Genomic DNA, 20,340 nt, shown 5'->3' on the forward strand with positions numbered 1-20,340 from the left:
ACTGGGTCGAATCCTACAACCGGCTCTCTCCAGCATCTTCCCTCTTCCTCTCCTGCTGAACAAAGGACCCAGCTCACATTCCAAAGCACCGATGTCTCTGACCATGACCCAAACATTGCTTCTACAGAAAGACCATTACGTTAGCAGTGAAACCTTTCCCAGGGCGTTACATAGACAAGGAATGCTTAATCAAACAATTTATTTACCACATTACTCAAATACTAAATACACTACATTCCTTCCTGCTTAGCTATAAAATTCCAACTCAATATAGAATGCATCTCAACTCAAATACAGTATGCAGCATACTGTTCTCCAGTCATCTACAGTCGGCCCTCCTTATCCGCGAGGGATTGGTTCTGGGACCCCTCTCAGATACCAAAATTCGCGGATGCTCGAGTCCCTTATTCAACCTGTCTCAATGCAGTGAACCTTAGGACCCATCGGAACACCAGACCTTATTTAACCTGTCTCAGTGTGGTGGACATTAAGACCCGGCAGCCAAGCTCTGAATCTGCAGTGTTTCTGTTCAAGAAAATAATCACGATCACGATTGAAAATAAAGTGGAAATAATAAAGCGATCAGAAAGAGGTGAAACGCCAGCAGTCATTGGAAAAGCGACGATTGGAACAATTTTAAAGGATTAAGTGTGAAAGGCTCTGCCCTGATGAAAGCTACAATTATTACTAAGCAACGCAGTGGTTTAATTATTGGGTTTTGGTGTTTTGAGTTTTTGATCCTCCACTTGGGAACGGTCTGTCACTGGATCGAACTCTGAACTACCGTTCCCGAGCCCGGCGCTGAAACATATGTTCTTAAGTGTTTTATATGCATAGAAAGGTAAATTATATACTATATACTAAGACAAATGTTTGACTAACTGACGCTAAATAATACCAGATGTACCTGTTCCGACTTAGTAGGAGAACTTCCGATTTTTTTAAAATCCCAATCCACGATAACCCATGCACATCCTCCCGTATACTTTAAATCATTTTATTACTTATAATACCTTACTGCTTATAAGGTTACTTATAATACCTAATACTATGTAAATGCAATGTAAAATAGATGTTATACTGCGTTGTTTAGGGAATAATGACAAGAAAAAAAGTCTGTAATGCTCGAACAACAAGTGCTGGAAGAACACTTCCGGGTTTTCGCGATTCACAGTTGGTTGAATTTGCGCATGCGGAACTCGCGGATAAGGAGGGCCGACTGTACATATATATAGCTAGAATCCCTGAGACTTCTGCAGAGTATTGTATATTGGTTAGAATAGGAAGATGGTTGGGAAACTGAAATAAGAGTACTTAGCTTTGTATTAGCACAGAAGTATTAAGCGTTATTTGGTAACTAAAAAGACATATTTTACTGTTCTGTGCAAAGGTCTTAGGCACCTTGGGGGGGGGGGGGGGGGGGGGGTGTGTGTGTGTGTGTGTGTGTGTGTGTGTGTGTGTGTGTGTGTGTGTGTGTGTGTGTGTGTGTGTGTGTGTGTGTGTGTGTGTGTGTGTGTGTGTGTGTGTGTGTGTGTGTGTGTGTGTGTGTGTGTGTGAGTGAGTGAGACATGGATGGTCACTCTGCTTGGCAGGAGAGACTTGTGGCTGTGAAACAATCTCAGACTCTGGGGCCGCCTCCGTGGTGTTTGTAGGAGTTGACTGCAGGACTGCACAAATTGGTTCTGACAGCTTCGGACACCTTTCTTCTCCAACAATTGACTCTGCTCTCCAACTGATCAGTGTCATCTCCAGATGATATCAGATGCAATCTCCACTGTGTAGGAGTGTGGTCCAGTTCTGTCCCTAATTTTTGCAAGTACCCGCTTTTGATCACCTCTGTAGTCCCTCGCCAGGCCTGCTTGTCCAGGAGTGAAGCATTGAACCTCCTTGTTTGAGAAGGCCTTGATTTGTCTCACCTGCTTGTCCTGCATCCTCCTTTAGAGTCTGGGTTTGAGCAGATCCAAGCAAGAGCGCAAGGGACGACCCAGAAACATCATAGCTGGTGAGCTGTTGATTGTGGAATGTGCTGCATTGCGATATGCAAGGAGGAAATTGTTGAGCTTCTCATTCAGTGTCAATGTAATGTGTTCTGCTGACATTGCTCGCAATGTGTTGTCTAGACTTGGGACAAACCTTTCCACCAGACCATTTGTAGCTGGGTGGTACGGTGCAGATGTAATATGTCTTACTCCATTCATTTTCAGGAATGACTGAAACTGTTGTGTAACACACTGTGGTACATCGTCACAGAATAAACCTATTGAACCCATGAAAACGACCTCACTTTTATTATTTCTGTCTTTGCACTATCTTTAATTTAACTATTTAATAGACATATATACTTACTGTAATTAATTAATTTCTTTCTTTCTATATTGTCATGTATTGCATTGAACTGCTGCTGCTAAGTTAACAAATTTCACGACATATGCTGGTGATATTAAACCTGATTCTGATTCTAAGTGTTTTGTAAAACCAGTCCATGACAAGAGTCTTCCCAACACATCAACAGCATGCGAGGCTGTATTGGAGGCTATTGGGGAGACTTCTGGGCACTCTCTAGCTGCATTCACTGCTACCAAGAAATTTATGCCCATGAATAGGCAAAATCCACATGAATCTGTTGCCAGGGCAATGCTGGGCATTTCCAGGGATGGAGTGGCACCGCTATTGGCATCTTCTGGAGGCGTTGGCATCCCAAACAGTGCACGGCAAGCTGCTCAATCTGCTGATCTATCCCAGGCCACCAGACAAAGCTTAGAGCCACCACTTTCACTTTGTAACCATGTCTAGGTATAGCTCCTCCAACACTTAAGCTCTCAGCATGGTTGGTAGAACAACTCTCAATCCCCAAATAAGACAACCCCCATCAAGGGCAAATTCATCTTGGTGCTGTTAAAAAGGGGAAACTGGAATTTCTGCTGCATATTCCAGCCATTTTGTGTTGCCATGTAGACCAATGATGGTGTGGGGTCTTTTCTGGTTTCTCTTTGGATCATCTCTGCCGTAATAGACTTTCAATTTGTATTAAGGAGAATACATCTAGAGGATTATCCTCTTTTCTAAATTTTCGTGCTATTTCCTTTTCCAGGGGTATACTGGACAATCCAGCAGCCCCATGGTTAGTTGTCCTCTTTAATTCGATCTTGTAATTGTGCCCTCCAAGAAACAGAGCCCATCTCTGTATTTGTGCCGCTGCTGTCAGTGGAACACCCTTCGGTGGATTGAAAATGGACACTAGTGGTTGATGATCAGTAATGAGGCTGAACTCTCTCCCGTACAAGTACTGGCTGAAATGCCTTGCATCCCAAACCAGAGACAAAGCCCCTCTCTGTCAATCTGCAGAGTTTTTCTCTGCAGCAGGAGGAGAGTCTGGTGCAAAGGTGAAGAGATGTCCATTTCCATCACTCATAACCTGCAACATAACGTGAGGCACCACAGGTAAACTTCACTGGGTGATGTGATCAGAGCCCGATGCCACCGTTTCCTTTGCCTTTTGGAAAGTCACCTCACACTGCTTTGTCCATTGCCATTTCTTCATGATCTGTAGTAATGATTTCACGGGTGGAGCACAGTAGGCAGGTTTGGGAAGAGGGTGTTATAGTAACTGACAAATCCTAAAAAAAGACCACGACTGTGACACATCCCCTGGCCTTGGGCCATCAACCACTGCTTGAATTTTCTCAGCACACTTGTGTAATCCATGTGCGTCAATGGAGTGACCACAGTAAGTGATGCTTGGATCAAAGAATTCACACTTTCTGAGTCATGCACTGAGCTCATAATCTTCTCATCATCTTAACACTGTCTTAAGATTTTGGAGATGCTCCTTGTCATCCTCACTGGTAACAATGATGTCATCAAGGTAACACTGAGTGTCTGGGCAGCCTTGCAACACCTGGTCCACAGCTTTCTGCCAGGGTGCAGGTGTAGATGCTGCTCCAAAAATAAGTCTATTATAGCAATAAAGCCCTTTGTGAGTGTTTATAGTGAGAATCACTTTGGACTCTTCTTCCATCTCCATCCGTGGGTAGGCCTCAGCAAAGTCCACTTTGCTGAAGTATTTCTCTCCTATGTCTTATGTAAACAAGCAAAGAATGCTTTATAACTCAAATATTACTGAAATATTGAATATACTATAGCCAGAACTTGACCTGAATTGTAGGAAAAGGTTGAATAGGTTAGGACTTTATTCCCTAGAATGTAGAATGTTGAGGGGAGTATTCAAAATTCTGAGGAGTGTAGAGAGGCTAAATGCATGCAGGCTTCTCCCGCAGATGCTGGGTGAGACTAGAGCTTGTCATAGGTTAGGGGTGAAATGTGAAAAGTTTAAGGGGAACACGAGGAGACATTTCTTCACTCAGAGGGTGGTGGGAGTGTGGAACGAGCTGCCAGTGGAAGTGGTGGATGTGGGTTCAGTTTCAACATTTAAGAGAAATTTGGATAGGTATGTGGATGGGAGGAGTAGGCAGGACTATGGTTCGGGTGCAGGTCAGTGGGATTAGGCAGCTTAATAGTTCGGCATCGTCCAGATGGGTGGAACAGCTTGTTTCTTAGCTGTAGCAGTTTCTGACTCCATGAATCCCTGGTAACCTCTGTATTATACTCAAGAGTCCACTCAGTGACTCTGATAATTGTACCATCAAACCACAGACTGTTGCTATTGAGTTCTTGGACTCAACACTGAATGATACTTAAGGCAAACTGTATATACTTCCAACAATTGCACTCAGAAACATTGGTATTGGTTTCTCGTTGGCTATTTCATTTGCTTCAAAATATTGCTCAATTCATTCAGTATCTATCATCCAGTTATCTGAAGTGCAATCAAATGTCTCTAGCTTTCTGCTTTTTAAAAAATTATTATTACCACTCGGTAGTCATTGTTTATGAATCCATGAACTTCATCCTTTTTGAGCCTTTTTTTAAACCTGACTGTCTTTCTCCCCTTCCAAAGAAGCACGTGCTGCACTTTAAAAAAAATTAGAATATCTTGCTGCACTTTAACAGGTAGGTAGTCATCTTGGGTTCATTTTAAAACTACCTCGTCGTCGCTGTTATGTTTTGAAACTCCAGAAACAAATCAAAAGTTAATGTCTACTTAGTTTTTACTTTAGTGAGGCGCGTGCATATGATTTGGTGGCATCATGACATATGCCATTTATGTACTTCTTACATGTGACCTGTACTGAATCATGTAAACAAGCAGTACTTAATCGAACAACGGATTTACAATATTACTCATAAGTTGCTGAAATATTAAATGCACCACACCATGTGGCCAATTAACCTACCAACCTGTGCGTCTTTGGAATGTGGGAGCAAACTGGAGCACCCGGAGGAGATGGGGAGAACGTACATGCTCCTTTCAGTCGGCAATGGGAAATGAACTCTGGTTGCTGGTGCTATAAAATGCTAAGCTACCCACTATGCTACGACGGGGTTGGAAATAATATCTGCACATTATATTAATTCCTTTAATGCACTTTGCAGTTATGGAAAATGAGATTGAAATAAGGCGCAAGACAGCCTCAGATTCTGAAACCGGGCTCAATTTCTGCCGCTGTTTGTAAAGGAGCTTGTACATCCTCCCCATGACTGCATGGGTTTCCTCCAGGTGCTCCAGTTGCCTCCCACATTCAATATAAAGGTCAGCAGTCTAATTAGTCACATGGGTGTAACTGGACAGCATGGTCTCAATGGCCCAGAATGGCCTGTTACCGTGCTGTGTCTTGAAATTAAAACAAATAAATAAAATGCTGGAACCAAGATTAGCTTCTCTCTTGTCGCTGGCTGATATGGTTCTCTGATGGGAAGTACAGGATGGATCTTTGCTCACTGTTCAGTGGTGATAGCACACCACTGACTATGGCTCTTTCTTCTGTGTGGAAGAGTTGAGGCAAATTGCAGATACATTTTGTTGGAAAGTAACTAATTTCAAACGATGGAAAGGTATATCCCCATTTAGTGAAGAAGGTACCAAGGTGGGCATGAACCAGTTGGACTGAATGGCCTGTTAGAATCAGAATCAGGTTTAACATCACTGGCATATGTCGTGAAATTTGTTGTTTTGTGGCAGCAGTACATCGCAATGCAGCTACAGACAGCAACTGTACTTCATTAGGAGTTTGAAGAGATTTGGTATGTCAACAAAAACTTCTACAGATTTACCATGGAGAGCATTCTGACAGGCTGCATCACTGTCTGGTATGGGGGGGGGGGGTGGTACAGTTACTGCACAGGATTGAAAGGAGCTGCAGAAGGTTGGAAATTTAGTTGGCTCCATCTTGGGTACTAGCCTACAAAGTACTGAGGACATCTTCAAGGAGCAGTGTCTCGGAAAGGCAGCTTCCACTATTAAGGACCTCCAGTATCCAGGGCATGCCCTTTTCTCATTGTTACCGTCAGGGAGGAGGTACAGAAGCCTGAAGGCAAACAGTGATTCAGGAACAGCTTCTTCCCCTCTACCATCTGATTTCTAAATGGGCATTGAACCCATGAACACTATCTCACCTTTTTAATAAACATTATTTTTATTTTTGCATGATTTTTAATCTATTCAATATACATATACTGTAACTGATTTATTTATTTACTTAGTTTTACTTTTTTTTCTTCTATATTATGTATTGCATTGAACTGCTGCTGCTAAGTTAACAAATTTCACATCACATGCCGGTGATAATAAACCTGATTCTGATTATTAATAAAAATATAAATGACAGTAAGAAATAAATATATATAATTAATTTAAATAAGCAGTACAAAAAGAGAACAATAAAAGAAAAAAAATAGGTTGTGTGCGTGGTTCATTGTACGATCAGAAATCTAATGGCGAAGGGGAAGAAGCTGTTCCTAAAACGCTGAGTGTGTGTCCTCAGGCTTCTGTACCTCCTCCCTGATGGTAGGAATGAGAAGAGGGTATGGCCTGGGTGATGGGGTCCTTAATGATAGAATCCTTAAGACTGAAGTGCAGTATGTTTTGGTTTGTGGAGTAGATTCTCTTTGAAGATATTTTGACTTTGCAAGGACGATTATTAGTATTGGTTACCATTGCTTTGTTGTTGAGATACAGTGAAATGCTCTCACTTAGTTAGAGATACAGGTGGCCCCTGTTTTTCGAACGTTCGCTTTACGACAGCTCGCTGTTACGAAAGACCTACATTAGTACTTGTTTTCGCTAACCAAAGAGGGTTTTTGCTTTTACGAAAAAAAGACGCCCGCTTTATACTTGTGTTTACCCCGAGAAAGACTACAATGACTGTGAAGCCTTGTGGGGGCAGTTGTGTGCACATGTGTGTACGTGCGTAGGTGTGTACGTGCCAATTATTTTTCTCCAAATCGATTTTGGCTCGCTGTCTTCCCGAGTTTGATAAGTGAAACTACACTATACGTACAATATTTCTACTTTATATAGGGTGTATATTTATCATATCATTCCTGGTTTTACTATATGTTAGTGTTATTTTAGGTTTTATGTGTTATTTGGTTTGATTTGGTAGGTCATTTTTTTGGGCCTGGGAACGCTCAAAAATTTTTCCCAGATAAATGAATGGTAATTGCTTCTTCGCTTTACGACATTTCGGCTTACAAACGGTTTCATAGGAACGCTCTACCTTCGGATAGCGGCGGAAACCTGTACAGTATGGCAGCAGGTCCTTCCGGCCCAATGAACCCACGCTGCCTAATTACACCCATGTGATCTATTAACCTACTAACCAGTACATCTTTGGAATGTGAGAGGAGACCCTCGTGGCGATTGGGAGAATGTACAAACTCCTTACAGAAAGCGGCAGGAATCGTACTCCGGCTTACTGGCGCTGTAACAGCGTTACGGTAATCGCTGCTCCTCTGTGCCGCCATCCAGACAGGTCCCGCCACACATAAGACATACGGCCCCTTACGTACTCGAGCACATTTTGATCCTTATGGGTTGTTGCTAAGCTTCCCTGTGTGTTATGTACTGAACGTAATGTGAGAGGGCATTCTGAGTAGATAGCATACAAGCGAAATAAACAGATGCACGTGCGTTCCTCAGCTCCCCGTCTCTCGTGTGTTGTGTTATTCACGGCCGGTTAGTTTCCCAGTACCACAACCATAATAGGCGTTCTATGGTGGTGCCGTATGTAAACTTGTAGATGGAGCTACAGCGGAGTCTGGCATGCAGTCGTGAGTGTTCAGGGAGTAAATTCTGGAAACACTCAAAGCATTAGTCTGCATCTGTGGAAAGGGATAGCATTGCAGGTCAACAATCACCTACCTGTTCTGGTGAAGAATCTTTGTTAACTCTGTTTCTCATTCTTTATATATGCATCTTGATATATGTGCTTCTAACATTTTCAGTTTTTTCTTAGATTCCCCCCACCTGAATTTTAAAAAAAATTCCATCTTGATGAAGATGTGGCATTTTTGTGATTGTGGTCTGAAAATTAAGGATTAGAGTAATGTCTCAATTTCTTATCAGCCTCTAGTCTATGCAGCTTTAAGAGTGAATACAAGTTTAAAGTTGAAAGTAAATTTTTTATAAAATTAAATATGCAGTATGTTACCATATACTACCTTGAGATTCATTTATTAACAGAACAAATACATTCATTAATGGAAAAAATGCCTCTTGTGTTTGCATTCAATAGTTTAATTTAAAACTGAAACTTTTGTTCTGTCCTTTGGCAGGAGTTGCTGAAAGATCCTCTGTACATTGGACTGAGGCACAAACGGATAAGAGGTCAAGAATATGATGATCTTGTGGAAGAGTTTATGCAGGCCGTGACTGAGAGGTTTGTAAATTTTTCGTTTGCCGTATGCTTCCCTCTATGGTGCATGGAAGATTAATGTGCAATATTGTTCAGCTGCGCCAAGCAGTCTTACTCAAAATCAGCTTTATTCTCCAGTCGTGATGAAGGGTTTTGGCCCAAAACATTGACCTTTTATTCCCACCGTAGATGCTGCTTGACCTGAGTTCCTCCAGCACTTTATGTGTGTTCCTCCGGAGTTCCAGCATCTGCAGAATCTATTGTGTTTATTAATTCTTGTCTGGTCAATATTGCTTATTTAACATAGAACATAACAGCACGGTCCTTTGGCCTGTGATGTAGTGCTGACTTTTTAAACTTATTCCAAGATCAAACTAACACTGAGAGTAAGCAAACCAACTCCTCCATAGCCCTCCATTTTGCTATCATCCATGTGCCTATCTGAGATTTCTTAAATGCCCCTAATGTATCTGCATCCCTGGCAGGGCGTTACTTGCATCAACCGCTCTTTGTGTGAAAATCCTACCTCTGACATCCCCTCCCCCACACTTTATTCTAGTCGCCCTACAATTATGCCCCCTCATATTAGCCATAACGGACCCGGAAAAGGTCTCTGGCTGTCCACCCGATCTGAGCCTCTTATCTTGTACACCTCTGTCAAGTCACCTCTCATCTTCCTTCACTCCAAAGAGAAAAGCCCTAGCTCGCTCAGCCTATCCTCATGAAACATGCTCCTAATCCAGGTAGTATCCTTGTAAATCTTTACTGCTTCCTCTCCAAAGCTTCCATATCCTTCCTATATCACTGGAGAGCATTTTATTTCTCGGAAGTATTGCTTCCTCATTAAATTTTTTGCTTTTAATGGACTGCTTGTGGCTAAACCCAAATATAATTTCAGACTACTTGTATCATGTATCATGAAATTTTAAGAAATTAACTTTTAGTGAATATAATGTGTTTAATTGCATAACAGTGCAGATGCTTTGCAATATTCAACTAAGCTAAAATGTTTTGTTGATGATTTTAATTTGTACTCAGTGCCTGAGGCTTCTCGCTTAAATGCCCCACACCAATCAGCCAGCATTGATGGATTCCAGTTTCTCTGATACCGTTTCTCCATGACCACACTGTCCTGGTGAAACTTTTCACCGTGCTCGTCACTGACAGCACCAAGGTTTGCAAGGAAGAAGTCTAAACGGGAATCAAGAAAATGAATCTTTAGTGACATGTTGCACTTCATAGTTTTATATGCTTGAAGCATATTGTCAACCAGCTGTATGTAGTTTGCATTCCTTGCGATTTTCTCCGGTCCCACTAACTGCCAGTCATTGACGACCTGTTTGATTTGTGGACTAACAAAAGTAACTACCATAATCTTGGCATCAGTTACTCTGGGAAACATCTGTATCAAATAGCAAAATCCTTCACGGAAATTTATAGTCTTTCTAAAACTTGTCCTGCAGCCGCCGTGCCTAAGCGTGCCTGGACAAGATAGAAAACTTCTCAACTTACATTGTGGCAACATTTTAATTGACTTGAATTGTGAATTGAATTAACAAATACAGCTGATTTCAAAACAATGGTGTGTGATAGGGAAATTTCATGCTGATTTTCATGTTCAGCAGCCCAAAATCCATAAGATGCACTGAAAAGTGTTCAGGAAGCAAAATCTTTCTTGTTCAGTGTAATCAGACGGCCAGAACTGACTGAACATAATATTCTAAGTGTGTCTAACCAGGATTTTAGGATTTCAATGAGCTGCAACATTACCCAGTGGTTCTCCTACCACTTCTGGACGCCTGGATCCGTACACCCACTACTGTCTGTAGAGAAAACCTACCTCTGACAGCCCCACTTCCTTACCTCCAATCACTTTAAAATTATGCCCCCTCTTATTAGCTATTTCCGCCTTGGGAAAAAGTCTCTGGCTGCCCATTGATCTACGCCTCTTATCATCTTATACACCTTTTATCCTCCTACGCTCCAAAGAGAAGAAAGCCAGTTTGCTTCTTTATGACTTGGATAGTGTTACTCATGGGTTGTAGCCTGAAGCTTTCCAGACGTACTTGCCAGAATTATTTGAGGATTTCAGAGACCTTTTTATTTTCTGTACTGTCTTCTTGTAATTTAATCAGTCCCTGGAGGAGTTTTTCATACAGATTACATTCCATGTCTGTCTAATGTGTAGGGACATTTACTCAGCACCCCATTTCTCAGCCACAGGCTCCTGTTCACTGGAGGAGAGAGCGAGGGAGGGAGAGGGAGAGGGAGAGGGAGGGAGGGAGAGAGAGAGAGAGAGAGAGAGAGAGAGAGAGAGAGAGAGAGAATGAATATATATATACTTACCGGCCCTGTTTCTCAGCACAGTTCCTGTTACCTGGAGCACATACTCATTGTGTATGTGTGAGATGATTTAACTTAGTGAAACTGATTTTTCAGAACTGTGTCGCAAACTGTATTGGTTCGTTAGTTTTTCAGTCCCAGTGGGGCATATTTAACTCTTTGTTATATTTTTATCAATAGCCTGTCCCTCAGGATCCAGAGTGTCTCTGGCTTTGTCTAAGATCTTATAATCCTGAAATAACTATCATTTTTATTCCATTCAGGAACATACATGAAAGTAATTTAAAAATCAGAATAAAAACAGGAGGTTTATTTTTAATTTGGAAGGCAACAAATAAAAGCACAGGGAAAAATAAAATATGGCTTTTTGGTTTCTTCTTCAATGCTTCAGTTCCCCACTCAGGCCTTTTCCCTCTTCCCCTCTCTTGCCTTTTTAATCCCCTGTATGCCCCTCCTCCTTCCCTTTCTCCCGTGGTCCACTCTCCTTTCCTATCAGATTTGTTGTTCTCCAGCCCTATAACCTAATTCATATATCACCTCCCAGATTCTTACTTCATTCCCCTCTCCCACCCATCTGGATTCCCATTTCACCCTCTAGCTTTGCACTCCCCACACCTCTAATCTGCCTGCAATCACACCATGTCAACAGCAGGTGCCATTTCATCGGCTCTTCACTCAATCCTGGAACATTTGGACAGCAAAGATGGCCATATCAGGATGCTCCTCATCGACTACAGTTCGGCATTCAACATTATCATCCCCTCAAAACTGATCAATCAGCTTTAAGACCTAAGCCTCAACACCTCCTTGTGCAACGGGATCCTCGATTTCCTCACTTGCAGACCTCAGTCAGTTTGTATCGGCAACAACATCTCCTCCACAATCTCCACCAGTGCAGGTGCTCCACAAGTTTGTGTGCTTAGTCCCCTGCTCTACTCACTTTACACTGTACTGGCTAAGCACAGCTCCAATGCCATTTACAAGTTTGCCGATGACACCACTGTTGTTGGCCGAGTCAAAGGTGGTGACAATCAGCATATGGGGGGGAAGATTGAATATCTGACTGAGTGGTGTCACAACAACATCCTCTTACAATGTCAGCAAGACTAGGGAGCTGATTATTGACGTGAGGAGGAAACGAGAGGTCAATGTACCGTCAGAGGATCAGAGGTGGAGAGGGTCAGCATCTTTAAATTCCTCGATGTTATCATTTCAGAGGATCTGTCCTGGGCCCAGAATGTAGGTGCAATTACAAAGGAAGTATGGCATCGCCTCTACTTCCTTAGGAGTTTGTGACGATTCGGCTTGACATCTAAAGCTGTGACAAACTTCTGTAGATGTGTGGTGGAAACATCTAACTGATTGCACAGCCTTGTATGGAAGCACCAATGCCCTTGAATGGAAAATCCTACAAAAAGTAGTGGATATGACCCAGTCCATCCTGGGTAAAAGCCCTCCCCACCACTGAGCACAGCAACTCAGAGTGCAGTCGAGGGAAAGCAGCATCCGACATTAAGGACCCCACCACCCAGGGCATGCTCTCTTCTCACTGCTGCCATCAGGAAGAAGGTATCTCACCAGGTTCAGGAATAGTTATTACCCCTGAACTATCTGGCTGTTGAACCAAAGAGGGTAACTTCACTCACCCCGTCACTGAACTGTTCCCATGACCTATGGACTCGCTTTCAAAGGCTCTTCAACTCATGTTCTCAGTATTTATTGCTTATTTATGTATTTATTTATTTATTATTATATGTTTTTCTTTTGTATTTGCACAGACTTTTTGTCTTTTGCGCATTGGTTGACCTATTGGGTGCAGTCTTTCATTGATTGTATTCTGCTTTTTGTACTTACTGTGTTGTCCGCAAGAAAATGAATCTCGAGGTAGTATATGGTGACATGTATGTACTTTGATAATAAATATATTCTGGCCTTTTTATTCTGCTTTCTTCCCCTTTTCTTTCCAGTCCTGATGAAGGGCCTTGGCCTGAAACGTCAACTGTTTATTCATTTCCATAGATGCTGTCTGACCTGCTGAGTCCCTCCAGCATTTTGTGTGCGTTGCTCTGGATTTCCGGCATCTGCAGACTCTCTTGTGTAAATGATTTTATTGGTGTTTGGATTGGTTAGCACTGGCCTTCTGCTACTGCTTAAGCATTTGTCAGCACGCACCAATGCTGGTGATTGACACAAGCTCATTTCAAATGTGGTTCAGGCTCTAGTAAATCTGAAAGTGGTCATCTTTGTGATAATTACGTTCTCCTCCCTGTGTTGGATTTACTTACAATGTCACTCCACTTAACAACAGCCAAAATGAGCTAGCAAACCTGCTAAGATCGTACCAGACAACTGGCTGAAAGAAAGAATAAGGTCATTAATTTGGCTCAGTTATTCTTTCTTTATTTTATAGTCTGGCCTGGTGGGCACATAAAAGAAAACTAGCTTTACTTGTCACGTGTATATACAGCGAATGAGAAGGATGTCAGAATAAATTGCCCCTTAACCTGGTGGCTTGTGACCCATGACTCCTGAACCTCACTATTACCATCCAGCAGGAGGAACAGGAGTCAGTGCCCTGCAGCCATCAGGTTTCGTTCCCCTCGGCACTCAACGGACTCCTCAGCCTCTGGACTCTCTTCCGGAGACTCTGCCGTTCACGTTCTCTGTTTTGGTGGTTTACTTTTTTTTTATCATTTGCATGATTCGTCCTCTTTTGTACATTGGATATCTGTCAGCCTTTGTTGTGTGTGTGTGTGTTTCTCTGTGGATTCTGTTGTTTTCTTGTGCCTGCCTGCAAGAAAGCGAATCTCAAGTTTGTAGATGGTATAATACTCTTGATAATAAATTTACTTTGACCTTTGAACTATGCGGTTTAAGTGGTGGGCATGTGGAACACGCTGCCAGGAGTGGTGGTAGAGGCAGATACATTATGGACAATTTAGAAGACTCTTAGATAGGCGCATGGATAATAGAAAAATGGAGGGATACGTAGGAGGAAAGGTTAGATTGTTCTTAGAGTAAGTTAAAAGGTCAGCAGTACATTGTGGGCCGAAGGGCCTGTACTGTGCTCCAGTGTTCTATGCTTTATGTTCTGAATGGAAAGCAAGACATTCAGTTCTACAAAAAACATTCTTCAGTACAGGACCCTGAATACATACGCACAATGTTTTAGGAACAGCTTTTTCTCCATCACCATTAGACTTCTGAATGGTCAATATACCCCAATACACCACTCACTATTTCTTTCTTTTTTTTCGTTGTCTTTGGCATTTATGAAACTCTGGGGCACGTAGATGATAGAAAAATGGAGGGCTATGTAAGAGGAAAAGGTTAGATTGATCTTCAAGTAAGTTAACAGGCCAGCACAACATTGTGGGCTGAAGGGCCTGTACTGTGTTGTACTGCTCTATGTTGTTATCAAGTCAGTGAGGATTGTGCTGGGCAGTCCATGCTTCCAGTGCCAACATAGCATGCCCACAGCTCACTATCCCTAACCTGTATGTCTTTGGAATATGGCAGGAGTTCTTAAAATTTGGAACCAACATATATCAAAAACCACATCTGGATGTGGTGTTGTTTCAAGCCTTGAATTCCAAGAGCTCTTTGGTATAAATAAATGCATCAACTTTATAACAGGGTACATGGTTAAGCTGTTTATAACCAAATCCAGTGCAGACAAAGATCAGAGATGAAATCATTTTCAATAAATGAAGAGTAGGAGTCGAATTAACTACAGTGACTGGATGTTAATGTAAACCACTTTCCCTGGTTGAGGCAATTTAAAAGAATTTGATACAGACTGGTCCCAAAATGACCTGAATTAAATGTGCTCAACTTGGCAAACTGAAGTTCCCTTGGCATTATGAAAGCTGAAAATGAAATGTGTGTTTATACAAATTCCTTAACCTCTGCCTCAATCCATCATAATGCTTCTAGTGAGACGTTATCTTTGGCAAATGAAGGGCCAAAAATAGCATCTTAATCTGACACATAAAAGCCATCAGACCGTAAGACATAGAAGCAGAATTAGGCCATTCAGCCCATCGAGTCTGTTCTGCCAATCCATCATGACTGAATTATTATCCCTCTTAACCCCATTCTCCTGCCTTCTCCTCCTAACCTTTGATGTCCTAACTAATTTGGAACCTATTACCTATGAGGTAGTAAATTGGATTAGACATTGGCTTAATGGAAGAAGCCAGAGAGTGGTAGTGGAGGAATGCTTCTCTGACTGGAGGCCTGTGACTAGAGGTGTGCCGCAGGGATCAGGGCTGGGTCCATTGTTATTTGTCATCTATATCAATGATCTGGATGATAATGTGGTAAATTGGATCAGCAAATTTGCTGATGATACAAAGATTGGAGGTGTAGTGGACAGTGAGGAAGGTTTTCAAAGCTTGCAGAGGGATTTGGACCAGCTGGGAAAATGGGCTGAAAAATGGCAGATGGAGTTTAATACAGATAAGTGTGAGGTATTGCACTTTGGAAGGAAAAACCAAGGTAGAACTTACAAGGTAAATGGTAGGACACTGAGGAGTGCAGTAGAACAGAGGGATCTCGGAATACAGATACAAAATTCCCTAACAGTGGCGTCACAGGTAGATAGGGTAGTAAAGAGAGCTTTTGGTACATTGGCCTTTGTAAATCAAAGTATTGAGTATAAGAGTTGGAATATTATGGTGAGGTTGTATAAGACATTGGTGAGGCCGAATTTGGAGTATTGTGTGCAGTTTTGGTCACCTAATTACAGGAAGGATATTAATAAGGTTGAAAGAGTGAAGAGAAGGTTTACAAGGATGTTGCCGGGACTTGAGAAACTGAGTTACAGAGAAAGGTTGAATAGGTTAGCACTTTATTTCCTGGAGCGTAGAAGAATGGGGGGAGATTTGATAGAGGTATATAAAATTATGATGGGTATAGATAGAGTGAATGCAAGCAGACTTTTTCCACTGAGGCTAGGGGAGAAAAAAACCAGAGGACATGGGTTAAGGGTGAAGAGGGAAAAGTTTAAAGGGAACATTGGGGGGGCTTCTTCACACAGAGAGTGGTGGGAGTGTGGAATGAGCTGCCAGATGAAGTGGTAAATGCGGACTCACTTCTAATATTTGAGAAAAACTTGGATAGTACATGGTTGAGAGGTGTATGGGCCAGTTGCAGGTCAGTGGGACTAGGCAGAAAAATGGTTCGGCACAGCCAAGAAGGGCCATAAGGCCTGTTTTTGTGCTGTAATGTTCTATGGTTCTATCAACCTGCAGTTTAAATATACTCCAGGATGTGGCCTCCACATCTGTTTATGGCAATGAATTCCACAGATTCTCCACCCTCTGGCTAAAGAAATTCCTCCTCATCTCTGTTCTAAATGGACATCACTCTATTGTAAGGCTGTGGCCTCTGGTCCTAGACTCTCTCTCCCACTACAGGAAACATCCTGTCCACATGCACTTTATCTAGGCCTTTCAATATTTGATCAGCTGCAATGAGATACCGTCTCATTCTTCTAAATTCCAGTGTGTACAGGCCGAGAGCCATCAAATGCCCCTCGTACATTATCCTTCCATTCCCGGAATCATTCACGAGAACTTTCTCTGGATCCTCTCCATCTGCGTCATTGCGTTTAGTCCAAGAAGTACGTTACAGGTGTCTTGAACAACTCTTAGCAAACTCACAAACTTAAGTCATCCTTTAAATCTTAATGAAAAGTTCAGATAGATGTGAGAGGGTTGGTGGGACAATAGAGGGGCTGCAATGAGGGAGCAGTGAAAATGATTATATGTAAAATCTGACGCAATTTATTGCAAAATGCTTGGCATCGTTGTTTGGCTGTCATAGAAAGATTCAACAGCTGTTCAACCTATTTCAAACCATCTTCTAAAATGGAGTCGGGTGTCTCAGATTGTAGCGCCCTCGGGCTGGGTTCCTGGGGCAGCCACATGGAGATGGAAGCATTTAAGCAGAAGGTGATGGGGAAAAGGGTTCATGTTGGGAAATGGTGCTGTGTTGAGATAAAATTAGATTAGCTTTATTTGTCTCATGTACACTGCAACTTACGGTTACAAGTGTCACCTCACTTCATGCACCAACATAGTATGCCCTCAAATTACTAACCCTAACCTGTACATCTTTAAAATGTAGGAGGAAACCCATGTGGTCATGGGGAGAGTGTACATATTCCTTTACAGACTGCAGCGGGAATTAAACCGAGATCTGACCGCTGCTGGTGTATTAGTGGCTATCGCTGTACTATCGTGCCGCCACATCTAGAATTAGTATCAGCCATGATCTTAATTCAAGATGTGATGTACTGAATAATCTACCCCTGCTTCAATCTTTAGCAAAACTTTCCTTTGACCTAATATCATTTTTGTTCAGGTTGATAATATCAACTGTGTCTCTATTCAGGGATATATTCATTTTTGGATCAGAAGGTTATGGGTTTAAGTTTCACTTAAGTAATTTGTTCCAAGTTTTATATTCATGGATATGGTCTTATTTCAACCAAAACTAGTTCACACTCACTCAGTGATCAGAAGATCCCATCTAACTCTTTCTGTATTTAAAGGAGAGCAGGGGCATTATTTCTGCTGTTCTGGCTAAAGTATTTCTTGCATCAATATCTAAAACACACACAAATTACTGGAGGAACTCAGCAGGTCAGGCAGGATCTATGGAGGGGAATAAGCAGGCAACGTTTCAGGCCGAGGCAATTCAGCAGGTCCTGACTGCCTCCATAGATGCTGCCTGACCTGCTGAGTTTCTCCTGCATTTTGAGTGTGTTGCTCTGGATTTCAAGTTCAAGTTTATTGTCATTCAAATATACTACCAAACAAAACAACATTCTGCTGGCCCAAGGTGCATGACACAATACACATAACTCACACACAACACATAAAGTAGTATTACCACAAATAGATTAACAGAAAATAAAATATATTCCAGCGGATGGGTGTTTTGCACAAGGTGCAGTTACGACACAAGTTCAAAAGTAAAACACTAACGCTACTGGCTCTTCATATGTGATGAGACTCGGGAGGTGACAGGGAGTTCAGTAGTCTTACAGCCTGGGGGAAGAAGCTGTTTCCCATGCTAACAGCTCTTGTCCTAATGCTGTGGTACCTCCTGCCTGGTGGTAGGGGGTCAAAGGGATTGTGATTAATCCAGTCAAAGCGATTGGTTTACCATCAACTGCAGAATATTTTGTGTTTATTCAAGGTTCAGCATTCAAGTTGTTTAATATCATTTCCTGTACACAAGTGTACTTGGGATACAAAATAATTGTTACTCCGGATCTGATGCAGCACAAAAAAACACAATAAGATAAAGAACACAATGATGTTTTATTATTTTACAACATTGAATCACAGTGGATTTAATTTGGCTTTTTTTTTATACTGATCATCAGAAAAAGACTATTTTGTGTCAAAGTGAAAACTGATCTCTGCAAAGTGATCTAAATTAGTTACAAATATAAAACACAAAATGATTGATTGCATAAGTATTCACCCCCTTTAATATGACACACCAGATCATCACTGGTGCAGCCAATTGGTTTCACAAGTCACATGATTAGTTAATGGGGATCACCTGTGTGCAGTCAGGGTTGATTGGAGTAAAAATACACCTGTGTCTGGAAGCTCCAGCTGCTGGTGAGTCAGTATCCTGGCAAAAACTCCACCATGGAGACTGCAAGCAACTCCACAAAAAGGTTATTGAAAAGCACAAGTCAGGAGATAGATACAAGAACATTTACAAGTAACTTGGAGTACAGTTAAATCAATCATCAAGAAATGGAAAGAATATGGCACAGCTGTAAATCTGCCTAGAGCAGGCTGCCCTCAAAAACCGAGTGACCGTACAAGAAGGGGACAAGTGAGGGAGGCCAACAAGAAACCGATGACAACTCTGGAGGAGTTGCAAGCTTCAGTGGCTGAGATGGGAGAGACTGCACACGCCTGGGTGTTTCACCTGTCACAGCTTTATGGGAGAGATACAAAGAAAAAGCCACTGTTCAAAAAAAAAACTCGCGTGAAATCTTGGTTAGAGTTTGCCAAAAGGCATGTGGGAGACTCTGAAGTCAGCTGGAAGAAGGCTGTATGATCTGATGAAACCAAAATTGAGCATTTTGGCCATCAGATTATACACTATGTTTGACATATGCTGAACACCACACATCATCAAAACCATACCATCCCTACTGTGAATCCTGGTGGTGGCTGCATCATGCTGTGGGGATGCTTCACTGTAGCAGGCCCTGGAAGGCTTGTGAAGGTAGAGGGCTAAATGAATGCAGCAAAATGACAGGGAAATCCTGGAGGAAAACCCGATGCAGTCTGCAAGACAACTGCGACTTGGGAGAAGATTTGTTTTCCAGCAAGACAATGACCCTGAGTGTAAAGCCAAAGCTACACAGGAATGGCTTAAAAACACCAAAGTTAATGTCCTGGAGTGGCCAAGTCAGAGTCCAGACCTCAATCCAGTTGAGAATTTATGGTTGGACTTAAAAAGGATACTTCACTTGCGATCCCCATGCAATCTGACAGAGCTAGAGCAGTTTTGAAAATAAGAATGGGGATAAATTGCAGTGTTCAGATCTGCAAAGCTGATAGAGATGTATCCACACAGACTCAAGACTGTAATTGCTGCAGCTACTAAATATTTGACTTGAAGGGGGTAAGTAATTATGCAATCAATTATTTTGTGTTTAGTAATTGCAATTGTAATAAAATTTTACTGACTTGTAGAGATCTGTTTTCACTTAGACACAGAAGTGTTTTTTCTGTGGATCAGTGTCAAAAAGGCCAAATTAAGTACACTGAGAATCAATGTAAAACAATAAAACATGAAGACTTTCGGGGGGGGGGGGGGTGAATACTTTCTATTGGCACTGTAGATTGATTGTGTATCCATAAAGTGGCATTAGGCTCAGCAATCCATATCTATAAGTAGTGATCATTTTTCAAGAAAAGTTTTGAACATGAAGCATTGAATCTATTCCTGTTTCCAAGATGCTGCCTGACCTGGTGAGTATTGTCATCAGTTACTGTTATTATTTCTAATATCCAACATCTGCAGTTTGTTTGGCCTTTTGGATCATCACATTGTGGGAGCTTGGCAAGTTTAACTCACTGCTGCGTTTAACTATGTTATGAAGGTGGCTACATTCTGGCTTCTCTCTTAACCCTTCCCTTCTTCATACCCCACTTTAGTGTCCTTTCTTCTCCCATGGTCTGCTCTTCTCTCCTATTAG

The 20,340-nt window shown here is 41.9% G+C and overlaps 1 protein-coding gene across 1 annotated transcript in view; it reads left to right on the plus strand.

Annotated features, from left to right (window-relative positions):
* Positions 1–20,340, plus strand: part of me1 (malic enzyme 1, NADP(+)-dependent, cytosolic) — a 404,589-nt gene that overhangs the window by 224,484 nt on the left and 159,765 nt on the right. Inside the window, exon 6 of the mRNA XM_073055771.1 lies at positions 8,674–8,777. Within this exon, the coding sequence (XP_072911872.1) occupies positions 8,674–8,777 (104 nt within the window). The remainder of the gene's footprint in view (positions 1–8,673; positions 8,778–20,340) is intronic.

This window comes from Hemitrygon akajei, chromosome 9 (genome assembly GCF_048418815.1).
Source record: "Hemitrygon akajei chromosome 9, sHemAka1.3, whole genome shotgun sequence".
NCBI lineage: Eukaryota > Metazoa > Chordata > Chondrichthyes > Myliobatiformes > Dasyatidae > Hemitrygon > Hemitrygon akajei.